Source organism: Drosophila teissieri, chromosome 2L, assembly GCF_016746235.2.
Source record: "Drosophila teissieri strain GT53w chromosome 2L, Prin_Dtei_1.1, whole genome shotgun sequence".
Classification (NCBI taxonomy): Eukaryota; Metazoa; Arthropoda; class Insecta; order Diptera; family Drosophilidae; genus Drosophila; species Drosophila teissieri.
In genome coordinates, this window is record NC_053029.1 from 3,035,839 (window position 1) to 3,052,455 (window position 16,617).

The 16,617-nt window shown below is 45.6% G+C and overlaps 1 protein-coding gene across 2 annotated transcripts in view; it reads left to right on the plus strand.

Annotated features, from left to right (window-relative positions):
* LOC122621218 (AF4/FMR2 family member lilli) overlaps positions 1-15,815 on the plus strand; it is a 60,960-nt gene extending 45,145 nt beyond the window's left edge. Inside the window, exons 1-10 of one of the 2 annotated variants that reach the window (XM_043799052.1) lie at positions 8,025-8,759; positions 9,763-10,492; positions 10,558-10,967; positions 11,036-11,092; positions 11,148-14,060; positions 14,133-14,324; positions 14,412-14,498; positions 14,580-14,745; positions 14,807-14,957; positions 15,028-15,815. In XM_043799052.1, coding sequence (XP_043654987.1) covers positions 8,587-8,759; positions 9,763-10,492; positions 10,558-10,967; positions 11,036-11,092; positions 11,148-14,060; positions 14,133-14,324; positions 14,412-14,498; positions 14,580-14,745; positions 14,807-14,957; positions 15,028-15,164 — 5,016 coding nt within the window. In that variant the 5' untranslated portion in view covers positions 8,025-8,586 and the 3' untranslated portion in view covers positions 15,165-15,815. Of the gene's footprint in view, positions 1-8,024; positions 8,760-9,762; positions 10,493-10,557; positions 10,968-11,035; positions 11,093-11,147; positions 14,061-14,132; positions 14,325-14,411; positions 14,499-14,579; positions 14,746-14,806; positions 14,958-15,027 lie in introns of those variants that run through there. The other variant, XM_043799129.1, reaches the window with a different exon arrangement.
* Positions 15,816-16,617: the final 802 nt, after the last annotated feature.

Sequence of the window (16,617 nt, forward strand, 5' to 3'; positions counted from 1 at the left end):
TTCGCACACACAGAAGATGAATTAGTTACGTTTTGGCAGCGGTACGCGACTTGCGGTCAAGTTGAGGATGCCAAACAAATTTACCCCCGAAACTCGTATAATGAAAACAGCATTAAATATGAATGGCACCGCTTGTGGGATTATTCGGGTTCATTATTTATTGAGTACTCCAGGTGAACTGGACTCAAAAGTCTGCTCCCCATGCCTATAATTTTGATTTCTATCTGGGCCTCGTCGAACTGAGACGCAAATGCAGTCGAAGCAGCACTTGTGCATAACTAAATAGTTTTCATTAAGTTAATTGATTTGCCCGTAAGGTGGACAGAAAGCAGAGCAAATACTATCAGTTTAAGCCTTTGGAGTAAAATATTTGCACTGCGTGGAGCGTGTTGCGTGTTGTGTGTGGAAATTCTAATTTGATTTGTAGAAAGATTGAACATCTAAGGATTTTAAATAAAATATACCGAGTATAAAACGTTTTTGAACACCGTTTTTGAAATCACCAAAAGTGATTGCAAAACGCCATTGATTTCTGCTCAATGAACTCATTATATTCCCCTCTTAAAACACCATTTTCATTCAAGCCATAACCCCAACGAATACAACCCATTCTTAGCCACACGAATATGGACCCATAAAAGAGCATGTACCGCAAATCGCTTATATCACTCAGCAGCGCCTAAAAGCGGGCAACGAAAAAACAATTTAAAGTTACATCGACAACTTTAATGGCCCAAAAGGGCAAAAAAGATGGCCATTAGGTGGAGAGAGACGGCTAGAAAGTGGGGGCAAATAAAAAGGGGCAGACATATAAAAAGGAGATGGACCGACCGACACAGGGATTCGGATGAGAATTCGGATTTGGATTCGCGCACATGTGTTGCCAAACGCAGCGCTGCCAAGCAAAGCTATCTGCTTGGGCATATATGTAGCGGATACACACTTACGAGTGAACTTGCCTCCGAAAGGGGGCTGCCATGGTTTAGTGGGGGCGTGGCACATTCGGTGGACGGTCGCGCGACGCACGAGTAAGTTGTCAAAAACAGCGGCAGCGGCAGTGGCAGTGGCGGCAGACCCAAAGCGCCAAAAAATGTTGCCCCAACTATCAAAGCGAAACTTTTGTGAAATAGAGAGAGGACGATATAATGTAGATTATACACAGACAAACTTAAAGAGGAAGTGCCAGCCAGGAACCACCACCAGCACCAGCAGCACCACCACCACTACGGCCATGTGTGTTTTGGCCATGGTGATGGAGCAGTAGATAAAAGAGCAAAACTCCCAACCAACTTTAGATACATTTATTTCAAATGTAGTCACGGCAACAGAGTAACTCAACCGGTCACCACATAGACTGAAATACATAGAGAGCACAAACTAAGGCATCTTGATGGTCAATTCCAATGTTAAGTAGATGGTGATAACTGAAATTAACCCGAAAAACAGCAAAGTAATTTACTTACATCCACGTGAATGAAAATATGAAATAAAAGATTTCCGTTAAAGGATTAACCACTCTTTATCAGGATAACAGAGGGAGCTTTTCTTTTTAACCCCCAGTTAAATGATTAAGCAGTGCCTGTCCAACTGTAGACTGGCAATCAACAGTGGCAGCAAGAACAAATAAAAATAAAAATGTGGAACAAACAATTGTTGCCAACCGCAAAACTTTTGTCGCTCGTCACTGGCTTTTGTTGAAAATAATATACAAATACAAAAAAACAAAAAAGAAGTGGAGCCAAGGGTTTTTGTTGCACGGACGACTACTGTTGTTTTTCCCCCGCCGGTTTTGTACTTCTTGCAACAATGCAATTTCAATTTAAACTGTTATTATTTTGTACATTTCACTTGAACAATTTCTCTGATTTGTTTTTGTTTTAGCCGGCACAGCTGTGCTCGCCCGTCGCTTGAATGGGCATTATTGTGATCCAATGAACGTGCTGGCTTATTGGAAATCGTCCTGACCATGTATTGATATTTTCCCTTTGCCCTGAAATTCATAGAGCCCCAGATATTTTCACCAGAGACCAGTTCGCAGCTCAGTTACATTTAAGCTTAGCGAAAATTTCCGTTTAAACGCGTAAAAATAGTGCTCTTTGTCACTGAGTTGTTTAGAACTTCGATATAACTGTTACGCAATGCCTTAAGTGATTTAAAATCAGCAATTTGCTTGCAATTTGGCTTCTTTGACATGATTACTGTTGGAATATACTACACACTATATCTACCAGGTGGTGGGTGTGGAAATACCTTCGGTTAACCACAGGATGCCCACACTACGTCCACTCCCTAGGCCATTGCCATAGCACTCCGACGTTTAAAGTTATCTTCATTTCCAAAGCCTGGCAATTTGAGGCACTTGATTCAGTGGCCACGACCAGTGCAATTTTGCTAAAAGATCCACAGAGAGAGGGAAGGGAGGGCTTTGCCACCGGGCACAAAGGATTAGGGGAACAGGAGGAAATTGCAGCAAATGTTATGCCATTTTATTAATGGAATTTTTATGTTGCACATCCTTCTTGGTGGAATCTCAACGCTCTCACTTTAAGCGCCGAAATTTGTTTGCCCCAAAAAAGGTTGCTAAGCAGACACAAAAGGCGGTAATGATTTCGTTCTGTAGACTCTTTGTTCCTGGTTCTTTCATTATCCCTTCTGGCAAGTTCTACAGCAACAGGACTCTATAACCTACATCAATTTAAGTTAAATCCCGAAAACTATTATCATTTTAATCAAATCAAAAGGTCGGACAGCGAACGTAACAACAACCCTTGCAACAGCCAGCACAGCAAATCCAAGCTGTGAGGAAAACGATGGAAAACCGTGGAAAACCCGGGTTGAAGGGTAGATGGAAAATGCGATAGAACTTCTGGGTGAAGAGAAAAAAAGGTAGAACAAGTATTCAAGGTAAATGGAAAATGCGAAATACCCTTTGTTTTATTCAAAGCACTTACAACATGAGGTGCTCCAAATATGCTGACAATAACTTTTGTGGTCATATGCTAGTTTGAAAATGAGCCTTAAGTACTACTGTGTACCCAATAAATGAGTAATAAAATATTTACTATTTAACTTTTGCACCGGAGGTATTTAAAAGTAAATATTTAGGTACATTCCTAATGTTCTAAAATGTCAATGTGAAAAGCAGCACGCTTTTAAAGCCCAATTCTAGCTGGGGAATAGAATTAATAAACATGGCATACTGCGATGGTCTGAAATGGAGCAACCAACCCAAATGACCAAGGATGCCGTAGTAGGGCAGCAAGATGGGGAAAACTCTGACAGGACCCAGCTACGCGAGAGAAGGAGGGCTGGAAAGGCGGCTCGAACTAGGACGACGACGTCTCGTTAAAAGCCAACGCCAGGTGGGAACAAAAAACGATAAAAGAGGGAGCCGAAGGAGGAGCTGCTCAACTCATTGCAGTTTTTTAGAACCACCTCGTCGTACGGTAGCATACTTTATGGCAACGTCGCCGTTAATGAAGCAGGAAATATGCGTCAGCATCAATATGAAGCCAGCCTGCCGGGCAGAGGAGGCTGGCTGTTTGTGTTTCAAAGCTGGCTGGAACGGACAAGTCAAGGTGTCCGGACAGAGCACAGATAATCGCTGCATGTGCAGATAATAGTCCCCACTCTATGCATATACATATAGCCATGAAAACTGATGCAAGTTGACACGAGTGAAGGCAGACCAAGCAACCAGCAGCCCATTCACCAGTCGAATGCGTGCTCATATCAAATTGATTGGAAACTGCTGGCGACCCAAAAAAGTAGGCAATTCAAGTCAGCTCAATCAGGGTTAATTGAAAGACAAATGGCCAGTCTGCAATGCGTTGTTTGTAAAATAATATGCACAATTTTGCCAATCGCCAATTGTTAACAGCAGGTTAAAGTGTCAATAAGGCGATAGAAACTGGTTTATGATATGAGCAAATGCATTTTATACAACTTCTATGCGCACTTAATTCGTTTAGAATGGTTGTTTTTAGCTTTGTCAATACTTAAGGCATTACAATTTGCAAGTAACAGATTGATTTTGCACTCGACCGAAAGCTAAACTGCTCAAATTAATTAAATAAATTTGCAGCCACAGGACACAGAACACAGACACACAAGCTATCTGCTCTGTGCTCAGCAGGTGGAGGACCTTAAAGATATAAATTAACCCACCTAAGCCGAGTGGAGTCGAGTTTGAATTGGAGTTTGAGGCGCTTTGCTGAAAGAAAGTTTAATGACTACCATAAAATTTGTTGACTCTGCTTGTACAGACAGACGAAAGTACTGTGCGCGCTGCCATCCAAAAGGATGTTTGTTGTGGGAAATGGCGGGAAATGGTGGAAAATGGGGTGGCAGCAGGACACACGGCGAGGCGGAGCGACTGTGGCTATGGTCGTTAGTCTATGGCGCCCATTTGATAATAAATCCTGTCCAGCACACACACCCCGCCCCACACTCCACACTCCCAGCAGAGAAGAGGACCTGGCTTTGTTTATGCACTGCCCAACAAAATGGGGATAATTCATCCCCCCGTCTCACACAATCTACTTCCTCCTTACTGTGGAATACCCTTGTCACAGGTATTCTAATTCGGTTGGACAATTTCGCAAGAAAATCTTAATTTTAATGGAAATACCTCATGAAACGCTAAAACGCGCTTTCTTCAGCACTCTAACTATTCTCAATATCAAAGATGTAGTACTTGATAATAAAGTAAGCACACTTTATGAAGGGGTACTCCGTGCTTCGATCAACATGGCTGCTGTAAATAGATGGCTTTCTTATTCCTTTTTCACCTCTCCAGTTGGCGGCTTAGCGCGGCGTCTCTGCTTGTAGTTTCCATAGGGGAGTTAAGTAGACTTTTGTGTTATAAATTAGGCGTGCCGATGTGTGCAGTGACTGCCTTTTGCCCTCCTTACCGCTATCCTGGCCCCTATCCTTGCCCCTATCCTTGCCCCTATCCTTGCCCATATCCTTGCCCGGTCCCGACCTGGCCACCACCACCACTTTATACCGGCGTCATCATCTTGTGCTCTCGCCCCTGTATTGCCGGCTGGTAGTTAGTCTAAATATGCATATGAATATGAAATTAGTCGCATGTGTTCGTTCGTTGCTGACTTGGTCTTCATTCAGCCCATCCTGCGTCCTGCCCGCTTTTATCCTGCGCCTGTCGTCCTGCCGCTGCCGCCGCCACTGCCACTGCCCCCTGAATTGAATTGAATTTTCTATGCCAAGAGCCTGTGTCTTGTGTGTGCCATTGCCTGTGTCGTGGTGCTCTGGGCCTTGGTTTCTGGGGGTTCTCTTGGCAAAAAGGAATTCCATGCGTAATTTAATGTTTGTGCATGCTGTTAAATGATTCACGAGGAGCAGGCTGCAGCAGCCGTGAATGAAGTGAACCTGATTGCCATTAGGGCTCATCAAAACGAAACCCAAACGAAAACTATTCTTGTGCATTGCACACTTTTGCTTTTCTTGGCAGTCTATAAATGTGAAACATCTTGGAGGAATGTTGTAGATATGGTAACTGAATGAAGTAGCAAGTAAATAAAACAATGCAACACAATGAAAGCATTTAGCAAACAGCATTTTTCAAATGACTTTTTTCGATTTTTGCGACTTAAAAGTAACTTAACTTGTTACTTGAACTTTTTCTTACAACACATTGGAATACGACTCAGACGTATTTTGTTTGTGTTATTTTGGCAACACCCCCGAAAGCGATTTAAATGTTAATAGAGCAGCGAACCCACTGGAAAACGGCAAACAAATAAGAATTTATAACGTCGCGAATTGTGCTAAACTTTTCTGGGGAAATTGGAAGTGCCATCGAGGAGTTGGGGACTCTCTCCCCAAACATATTTGCATAAAATTCATAACATATGCCCCAGCAGAAGCGTCAGAGGTGCTATCCTGTGTGAACTTGCCTTTGCTGGAGTCTGCACTCAGCAAAAAACTATATCGAATATATGGAATTTTAGTCTATATTGTTGTTTATTATTTACTTAACCAAAATCCTTGCTCAACGACGTTTTTGTTTATTATCTATAAGTAAATCTGTCCGACAATTTTAGAAACAGTTCTGAGATTTCAAGTCTTATTTGCCTCCGTGTTTCATCATACAGACAACTGAATAGAAAAATCATTGGAAGTTGAAGTCGGCGACTGGAAAGGAATTGAAAGTTTTAAGCGTTAAAGAATTTATTCCGAGTTGATCTAAATTTAATATCCCGATAACAGAGGTAACCATAGTCAAACACCCGTGTATATACGCAATCAGATTACCAAGTCGTGCGTGCTATTTGAATAGTCTGTGAAAATTATTTATAAATGCCACCACCACTGGAATGGCAATCCCCAGGCTAGAGCAGAAGTCAAAATGCAAATAAACCAAACACAAAAAGCCGAATCGCACAAACAAAAACACACACAGAAGAGGACAAATTATAGTAGCTTTAGATTAAATGGACGCACATTAAAGCAGCCGCACAGGATTGGGATTGGGTTTGGATGGTTTTCCGGGTGCTTCGGCGACTGAGTTCCAGTGGTTTTGGCCCAAAACTGGGCTGGTTGGCTCTGTAAATATATATACACGGCCATACATATAAATTAAGCAATAGCCAGAATCCAAAAAGGCGGCCCAGAAAGTTTGTCAAGCTTTTCCTCTGGCCGACTCGACTCGTCGTCTTCCATTTATTTTGGGTGACGTGCATAAACTATTTGCAAGCACTGTTGGTGGGGGGCAGGAAAAGTTGCTCCGAAATAAAATAATTAAATGTTTGTCTCTCTGGCTGCTGCGCCACTCCTTCAGTTGAGATGTTAACAAAATTTATAAGACAAATAAATTGTAGCAGCCAGAACACAAAAAAAAACCGAATGCCCAAAAGCCAGCAGATTTGTGACTGCTCACATTCTGTCCCATTTTTCCGACCGAGAAAATGGGAAAAAGGGTCAGCGTGGTGCGTCTGTCGCTTGTGACCAGAAAATTAATTTAACTGACACGTTTTTCATTCATAAATAAAAAGTACACTTTGTCCCACAAAAAAGAAAAATTGCTCGAATGGGCAGGGGCCGTAAATAGAAATGCATAAAAAATATGTCCAATTTACTGAAAGCTGTTAAGCAATTTCTCGGGCATAATAATAATATTTTTAAACTCTGTGCAGAATTGACATAAGTTATTAAAGGATTCAAAAAGGGGTCTTTACCACAACATAACAGTTTCAAGAAACCATTTTGTGAAATTCAAATTTAAGCAGCATCTTTTTCCGACTGAAGCCACCTAGTCCTGTGCGGTTCAAGTTGCAAATTTTCCATGAGAATACGCCCAAAAGGACATCGTTGTCCTCTGCCATTCTCGGCTCGAGTGAATCTAAGCGCTGCACTCCAAGCCAAGCGAAGCAGATGCCGCAGCTCCTCGGTACCTCAGATCTCGGCTTCCAGTTCTTGTGGCAAGTTCTCCAAATGACGACGACAACTGAGGTCTGAGTACCGAGCAGTGAGCACCGAGTACTGAGGACACGGCATGTGACGCGCCTCGTCCATAATCCTCGCAACCATATGTGGGCGGTTTGAGGGTTTGGGTTTCCGTTTGCATAATGAGAGGGCGAGTGACATTCACTGCTGCTAGATACACGTACTTATGTGTGGGGTCTCAGGGTGAACCTGCTTATATTCAGGAGTGCCTTAAATAAGTTAACTATAAAACAACACATATGAGTTATATTTAAATGGCGTTATCTTCTATGAAAATATATTTATTATCAATCAAACTTTACGCCCTAATAAGGTCCACCCTAATGCACGTGTGTAGGTTTCTTTGTGGCGAAAGATTCCATTCGGCTTAACTTAAATCACAAAGCTACCACCAATCTATACTTGCATGGATTATCAATATATTACTACTATTTAAAAATACATTTAAATTTTACAGGGTATAAAAAGTTCAGTGCTCACTTTATTTTAAACTTAAGCGCTCTAAGAAGTAGGCAACTAATTTTGTATTTTCTCTTTCTGCTTTTCTTTCAGGTACTGCAACTTTATTTTTCCTACTCACACACACAAACACACTCTCTTTAGCAACGTACTCAAGCAATAAAAGACTATAGAAGATACGATCAAAAGCCCCAACAAACAAATCAAATTCAGCATTTACGAGAAAAGTCTGCGTATAGGAAAAACAGGAAAACAAACAAACAAACAGAAAGGCAACTTCGACAGTGCTTGTCAAACTGCAGAATTCCAAAATGTTGCAAGCGCAAACACAAAAGCACAGCAAGAGAAGCAACAACAACAATAACAAGTGCAATTGCGATTACAACAGCCAGAATAACAACAACCACAACAAAGCGACGTTCCAACGTCGCAAAATTACAACGATAACATAAGCGAGCAATCGAGCGAGATAGTTATAAAAGCGAGTGGGAAAGAGAGGAGAAGTCTAGTTGCACAGCTCCCCATCCTCTTCCAGTCTATCCTTCCCCTCCCTTCCTCTGCCCCATCCCTTAGGCTGTGTGCGTGTGTCTGTCTGACTGTCTGTGTGTGCTCTCTCAGCTGAGGATAATTTAATTATTTTATTTGTACTAAGCGCGCGTTATGGCACAGCAGCAGCAACAACAACTGCAGCAACAACAGCAACACCACACCAGCAGCATCAACAACAACAACAGCATTCTTCTCCTTCAGCAACAACAGCCCCAACAACAGCAACAGCAACAACTAGATCAACTACAGCAATACAATAACAATTTGTATAGCCAAAATTATAAGTAAGTTTTAGAGTCACTGCACTCTATCTCTGTCTGTGTTTGTCTCCGTCTGTCTCTCCCTCTTTGTCGCTTCTCATATGTGTACATTCCTTTACCATATATTTGTGGCGTTCTCAAGCATGTCTGCACTACTACCACTACTAAACCTTAAAAACCGGGCAAAATCAAATGCAAACATTTGTACGATTCTAACGCCCACGCTTCCTCCGCAAAAAGGGGCAAACACAACAAGCCTCTTCATGGTCATCAAACTGTGCTTGCGTGTGTGCATGTCTAACCGTTGACACCTATCGCATGCTTGTCAAACTGTTGGCACCTAACAACACCCATGTCCACAAGGCTGGGTCAAATATTGACAAAAGAACATAAGTTAAGGAAGGGACGACAACGTGTGCCCCACTGCAAAGGAGAAATAGAAAGACGTTATGTATTATGTAGTGTTGGTATGACATGTCTGTAGAACGTGATTGAATAAATTAAAACTATTTTAAACTCATAATGATTACTTTTGAAATACATTCTAACAAGGATTAATATTTTAATTACCCCTAAACGAAAAAGAAATCGGTTAATTAGAAATCCCATTTGCCGAGTGTTAAAAATTGTATGATCCCACAATATATTATTATCTACTTTCTCTTGAGAAGGTATTACCATTCTCATCGTTGTACAGCAGAGGGAGAAAATAAACTTAGAAAGGCTATACTAACAAATATGTTTGTAGATAAAAGCGAGTTATGCTTTTGCTCGTTTAGACAACGAACCTAAAGCACGCAATGCATGACAAAATGTTTGTCCTGGACGAAAAATTGGAAAATGCCAGCTGTTTGTTGTTGTTGTACTACCTGTGATGTTTGTTTGCTGTTCTAATTTATGTTGCTTCTGTTTCTGCCACCCGAAAAATAATGGCTTAAACCAGTACAAAGTGTATAAACCAACATTAAAGACCATTGGTCAAAGTTAAAGTTAAAGTTTTACTATATACCCTTCGTCCTTTTTGCAGCATGGAGGAGTACGAGCGGCGAAAAAGACGTGAGCGTGAGAAAATCGAGCGGCAACAGGGCATACAGATTGACGATCGAGAGACTAGTCTATTCGGGGAGCCGCGGCGGCTGACCGAGGGAGATGCGGAGATCACCGCCGCCCTGGGCGAGTTCTTCGAGGCGCGGGTGTACATTAACAATCAGACTGTGGGGATCAGTCGCAGTGCGCCCGGCGCCGGCAATCCGCGCCTGCAGCCCAACCTGCCGCCGCAAGCCAAGTCCCTGGGGCATTCACCCTCCTCCGCCTCCTCAGCAGCAGGACCCACTTCCGCATCCGCAACGACTGCGCTGCCCGGCCAGCAACAACACTACCAGCAACAGCAGCGACCGCCGACGTATGTGAAGCAGGCGGACAATAAGCCGCCGTACAACGGCCGCGGCGGCTATCCTGGCCAGCCGATGAAGAACGACATTCCGTCGAGTAGTGGCATGGCTCCGCCCCGCGGCCCGCCCAGATCCAGTTCCAGCAACAGCAACTCGTCCAGCGCCACAAACAATGCCAGCAGCGGCGGAGTCCCGGCCAACACGCCGCTGGGGCCACCACTGTCCACCCAGATGCCGAATGGACGGGAGAAGTCCTTTCTCGGTCCGCCAGCTCCGGCGTTGCACAATGGCACCGGCGGCGGACGCTTTGTGCCACCAGCGGCCAGTAAGCGACCTGGAGTGGGTCAACAACCGCCACCACCGGAGGTAATCATTGCATTTTGTACAACCTTTTGACTTTTTCTAAACCACGTTTTCTTGAAACTTTGCAGAAGGATGTCAACAAAATTATCAGCGATATAGCAAATATCTTCAGTGTGCAGCCTCTCACTTCGATAGCGGCCACCCCACATGCACCAACGCGCGAAAACTACAACCTGCTGGCGCCCAACAAGCAAAAGTATGCCATGGACATACCCAGCTCGCCACCCTCCGCGGAACCCTCTTCGCTGATGACGCCACTTTTCACGCCCATTGCCCCGCTGGTGACAACACCTCCACAGGCCAGCCAACTGCCTCTGGGCGGAGCAACAGGTGGGACGATTCTAGCGGTAGAGCCTCTGGCACCACTGCACCAACTGCCTCCCACTCCGCCCAAAGCAGCATCCGGAGTCACGTCGCCGGGACCGACCAAGCCGCTGAAAACGGAAAAGAATCACTCGCTGGAGAAGCAAGACTCATGGTATGTATACCTACACAAAGTGCACCCTTTGAAATTCTAATTGCTCATGCGATGTTCTTTTTGTTTAGCCTGGAGAACGATCTGGAGCTGTCCGAGTCGGAGGATGAGCAGCGCAAGAAGGAGGGGTAAGTCGTGTTGCTGTGTTCAATAAACTAAGCTAAATAATTGTTTTCCTTCTAGACGATCGGCTGGCAACAGCAGCAATAGCTCCGAGTCCGATTCCAGTGAGTCGGGCAGCGAGTCGAGCAGCAAGAACGATCTGCAGCACCATCCAAACCACCAGCAGCACCATCACCAACTGCAGCAGCAGCAGCAGGCGTCCATGCAGCAGCAGCAAGTCCTCCAGCAACAGCAACAGCATCGACCCCAACCACTGACGTCCAACGGGGCACAGAATAAGAAGTTTAGGCACGAGATCATTGCCCGTGGCAGCAATACAATAACTGGACTCCTCAGCTCAAGTGGATTCGGGAGCGGAGGTAGTGTGGGACCAGCCGGTGTTAACTCCAGTGCAGTCATGGGCGCAGGAAGTGGATCGGGCGGCACGCTAAGCAGTGGGGGCAGCTCATCGAACAAGACGCCCTCGCCGACGGAAAGCAACAAGTGGAATCTGAGTAGGTTTTTCCACAAGCCAACAAATCAGACAAATTCCGAAAGCGTCTCGCCTGGCAATGTAAGCATGAAGGTGCCGGGCATACTGCCAGGCGGAGCTCAGATCATACCCGAGTCCATTGATGTGACTACGGCCATTGTAAAGAACGAGAAGATCCACGACGATCACATGGCCATGGAGGAGGGAGAGGAGGAGGATGACGACGAGGAGCAACAAATGCGCTATGGTGGCGGACTAAGTGTCACACCGGTGGCGGTGAAAAAGGAGGCCATTGACGCTGTATCGGAGATGGCGCTTGGAGCGATACCAAAAACTCAAATCAAACGTGAGTCGGCGGAGGCACTGCATTCAGCCCGACTCTCGGACTCCGGGACCAGTGCCAGTGGAAGCTCATCGAGCAGCAGCAGCAGCTCGGACAGTGCCGTTGGCGGCGAGGTGGTGCCCATGCCGGGACCCGGAGAAACCTTTCAGCTACCCGGCGTTCCGGCTGATATCACTACTGTTGTGCGAGTGCCACCGACGCAGTCACAAAAGGCCCCGCCGAGCAACAGCGTCACGCTGACGCCAATTCTTCCGCTGCCCACGTCGCCGAAACAGCGACAAAAGAAGCCGCGGAAGAAAAAGGCGGTTACAAGTGCCCCCATTCTGGACTCAAGCGACGACGATGAGCCGCCGCCCAAGCATCCAGGTCTGGATCACTCGGCTGTTTCAGTTCAAACGCAGCCAGCTACGGATACGGTGAAAAAGGGACGCGGACGACCCAGGAAGCAGCAGCAGAGCGGCGGCAGTGGTAACCTCAGTAGTGCATCCGCTGGCAGCAGCTCCCAAACCAAGGGTCCCACGTTGACCGCTGCCAAAAAGCCACTCGCCAAGACACCGCTGGCCATGAGCAGGGCGAGGAAACGCGAACATTCCAGCCAGAGCAGCTCCAACGGCAACACGCCCACCAAAAAGGTGGCCACACCCGTGCTGGTCGCCGCTCCCCTGAAACCGACTAGTGTCACTGCCGGCAGTAGCAGCTCCGACGAGGACAGCTCTTCAAGCGCCGAGTCCAGTTCGAAGTCGAGCAGCTCTTCAAGCAGCAGCGAAGACACGGAAACCCAGAAAACCAACTGCCGAATAGTCAAGCTGAACAAGACTGGCGCGGTGCAGAAGAAGGCGCTGCTGGGCAGCGGGAGCAGTTCACCAAGCAGCAGTGGCAGTGAGCCGGAAGATCAGACCACCAGATCACAGGCTGGAAGTGGGCAGGCGCTAGCACAACAGCTGCCTCCCTACAAGCAGCTCCCGATCAGTCAGCATAGTCAACACCTGAGCAGTTCCGAGTGCTCTTCATCAAGTGGGGGCTGTACTGCTGTGTGCAGCAGCAGCAGCGGCGAGGAGGATGAGGGGCGGCGGGAGAAGGAGCGCGAAAGGAAGCCCAAGAGTGACAAGAATAAGATTAGTACGCTGACGAGGATTTTTAATCCAAAGGAGGGCGGCGCCAAGAAACAGGGCCAGGTCGTAATTGTGGACCTGCAGGAGGAGCAACAACAGGGCAAGTTGGATGCGGCGGCACAGCCACCACCTCCACAGGCACCACCTGCAGCCCCTGCCGCCATAATGGCGAAGCCCCGGATGACACCCACTCAGCATCAGCAGCTGGGAGCCGGGTTGGCATCGCCAGCGAGGACAACCACGCCACATCTAACCTCCTTAATATGCAAGATCGATCTGAGCAAGCTTTCGCGAGAGCGCATTATGCGCCTCAAGAAACTAACCCCCGCCCAGCAAAATGGCCATCTGACGCCCAAGGATCAGGCGACGAATGCGGTTCATGTGCCCAATGGCTATGCCGGCGACACAAACCCCGCAGCGAAGGTGAAGCACGAGCATCCGGTGAAACCGGAGCCCGAGCTGGACGCCGGCTACGAGGCCAAATTCAAGCCCGGCAACGTCAAGCAGGAGTTCCAGCTGAAACAGGAACGCGACAGGGACAGGGAGCGTGAACGGGAGCGGGAGCGGGAACGTGAACGAGATCGTGAGCGTGAGCAACAACCTGGGCGCCGGCGAAAGCGCAGCTCCAGTTCCAGTTCCAGTCCGTACAAGGAAAAGAAGCGGAAAAAGGAGAAGGCCGACCAGCTTCAGATCGGCAAGGAACTGCTGCCGGTGCCCGTGCTTCTGCCCTCTAACAACCACGAGCGGATGCCCAACCATGATCGATTGTCCTACGACAAGCTGCAGTTGCTTCATGAAGACGCGGCCGCCGTCATTGGCGATGTGTCCGCTGCAAATGGCAGTCCCACCAAAAAGCTGATGGTCATGTCACCGCTACCGCCTCCACCAACGGTCACCGTTGCGCCTGCCACCTGCAATGAAGCAGTGCAGACTACTCCGCCTTCGGCAACGACAACCACTGCAACAGCTCCTCCGGTGCCGGCCACAAGGCTCATTTACCGCTCCTATTTCGATCGCGATGTGGAACACCCCAGCGACGATCCCAGGTGAATATCAGTCGAGTCTCTTGATCTATCTTATTTGCAGATCTAATGTGTGTACTTTGTTTCATTATCTAGAAAAAACAATCAGTTCCTGCAGGAGGCCATCAATCGGAAGCATGCCGCCGACTTGGAGCGCGACTCTTTCAACCAGGTGACTTTGTACCTGGAGGCCGTTGTCTACTTCCTGTTGACCGCCGATGCCATGGAGCGCTGCAGCTCTGAGCAGGCCACTAACACCATGTACAAGGATACCCTGTCGCTAATTAAGTGAGTAAAGTGTGCCAACGAATGTGCGCCCACGATTACGGGAGTGGTCAGAGCAGCACTCAGCAATCACATTCCTTCAACTTGCAGGTTTATCTCCACAAAGTTTCGCCCCTACCAGCAGCAGTCGACGACCAACATCCAGCACGAAACGCACAACAAAGTGGCCATTCTCAGGTAGGTTATCACAATTAGTAAAGTTCAAGTCAATGTACACTTGCTAATGACACATTTCTTTTCTCACAACTTGTCAATCAGTTTGCGCTGCCAGTCGTTGATATCATTAAAGCTATATAAGCTAAGAAGGAAGGATTGTCGGGCCATCATCAACAGTCTCACAGATTTCTTTCGCGTTGGCAGGGGGGACATTGCCAACGGCAACACGCCGTCCTCCATATCACCATCGAACTCGGTGGGCTCGCAAGTAAGTCTCCTGGAAGCTAATATGGATTTCATTTATTCATTGTGATATTTGTCTGTTTCAGGGCTCCGGTTCGAATACGCCACCAGGCAGAATAGTGTCTCCAGATATACACAATATGCTGTGCAAGCAGAATGAGTTTCTGAGCTATCTAAATAGTGCTCACGAGTTGTGGGATCAAGCCGATCGATTGGTGCGCACAGGCAATCATATAGGTGAGTTTTCGCGCCCATCTAATACACAGGCATTCATTAATGATTCCCTATCATTATTCCTAACGTTTAGATTTCATCCGAGAACTGGATCACGAAAACGGCCCGCTAACGCTGCACAGCACCATGCATGAGGTGTTCCGGTACGTGCAGGCGGGTCTCAAGACGCTCAGGGATGCCGTGTCGCATCCGACGCATCAGTCGCAGTAGCGGCAGCGGCAATATCAACCGCAAACGCAAGGGAAGCGTTGGCGGAGTCGGAGGCGGAGACGGAAGCACCACCAAACGTGTCTAAATGAAAGTCAGGCCAAATTAGCAACTATTATGTACTACAAGCTACTAATTTAGTTAGTCAAGAAGAGGAGTAACGAATGAAAAGAAATCGAAACCAACAACCTTCCAACAGAACGAAGATAAACACAACAAAAGCAACACAAAAATTGATTTGTTATTACTTTATAATTTATATATGTATGTAATTTGTATATGCACACCATTTACTTATTTCCTTATGCTCAATTTTCGATTGTTTTAAGCATGTTAAGCTTTATATTTATGCCTAGTTTTAATTGATATTACCACAAAGAAAAACAAACACACATTAAAAGTTATATTAGCTATACGTCTAGTCTGTAAGCTCAAAAACAAAAACAAACCCAACCAGCCCCCCATTTCCTGTTCCCCAAAAACACAAACACTTTAGTTGAATTTTGTTTTCGTATGCGTACAGTAAGGAGGAGAACGGCTTTTTAAATTGTTTAAGTTTTAGTTAATTTTGCTTTGCAGCCTTGGTAATGAGAAATGTTAGCAAATATTAATATACATATTATGGCCTATATAAAGAAAAGTTATAGTTATAAATTCTTTATAATATTTCAATATGAATTATGTTTAATGCAACTATTTTATTAATTTTAAATTAATTTTTTAAAAGCAATCACAACACGTTTTTAGAACAAAATACATGAATGAAAACAATATATATTTATATTAATATATATTTCAAATATATATACGCAAATGTATTCTTCTTTTGGTTTTATTTCGTTCACCCCATCCATCCATCCATCCATCCATCCTCATCCACAGTCTATCCTCAACATATTCGACATAATTCATAATGGGTGCCTCAAAACTCTCACACAGACGCAACAACTAATAGTGCATTAGTAGACTTAAACGAGTTAAAAATCAATCGAAATAGACTTGCCCTCGAAATAGTTATGTAAGCTGTACATATAGCCGCCAATATACAAGAAATATATTTTTAAATGCCAAAAAGTGAACGATGTAAACTACTTTAAGCCGACTTCAATCAGCAGAATTTGGAGTGGAGTGGAGTGGAGTATAGTGGGGATCTGATGGATTGGATAGGATTCTGGAATATACGAGTAGTGGCCGAGTTGAGCGGGCAGCGTTTTCTTGTTGACTTTTATTTTGGCATGTACGAAATCGAAACTACGAAAATCAAAGCAAAAATGTAACGAAAAACAAAACGGAAAGCAAAACAAAGTATGAAAGAATATTAAATTATTATTAGTAATGGTTCTGGGGAAACAAGGCATTCGCTCGCATTCGACAAATGAAACCGAAAACAAACATTTAAATTGTAGACAAATTTTAAGTTACCGAGAATATGCGCAACTTTATTGTGCAACGCAAC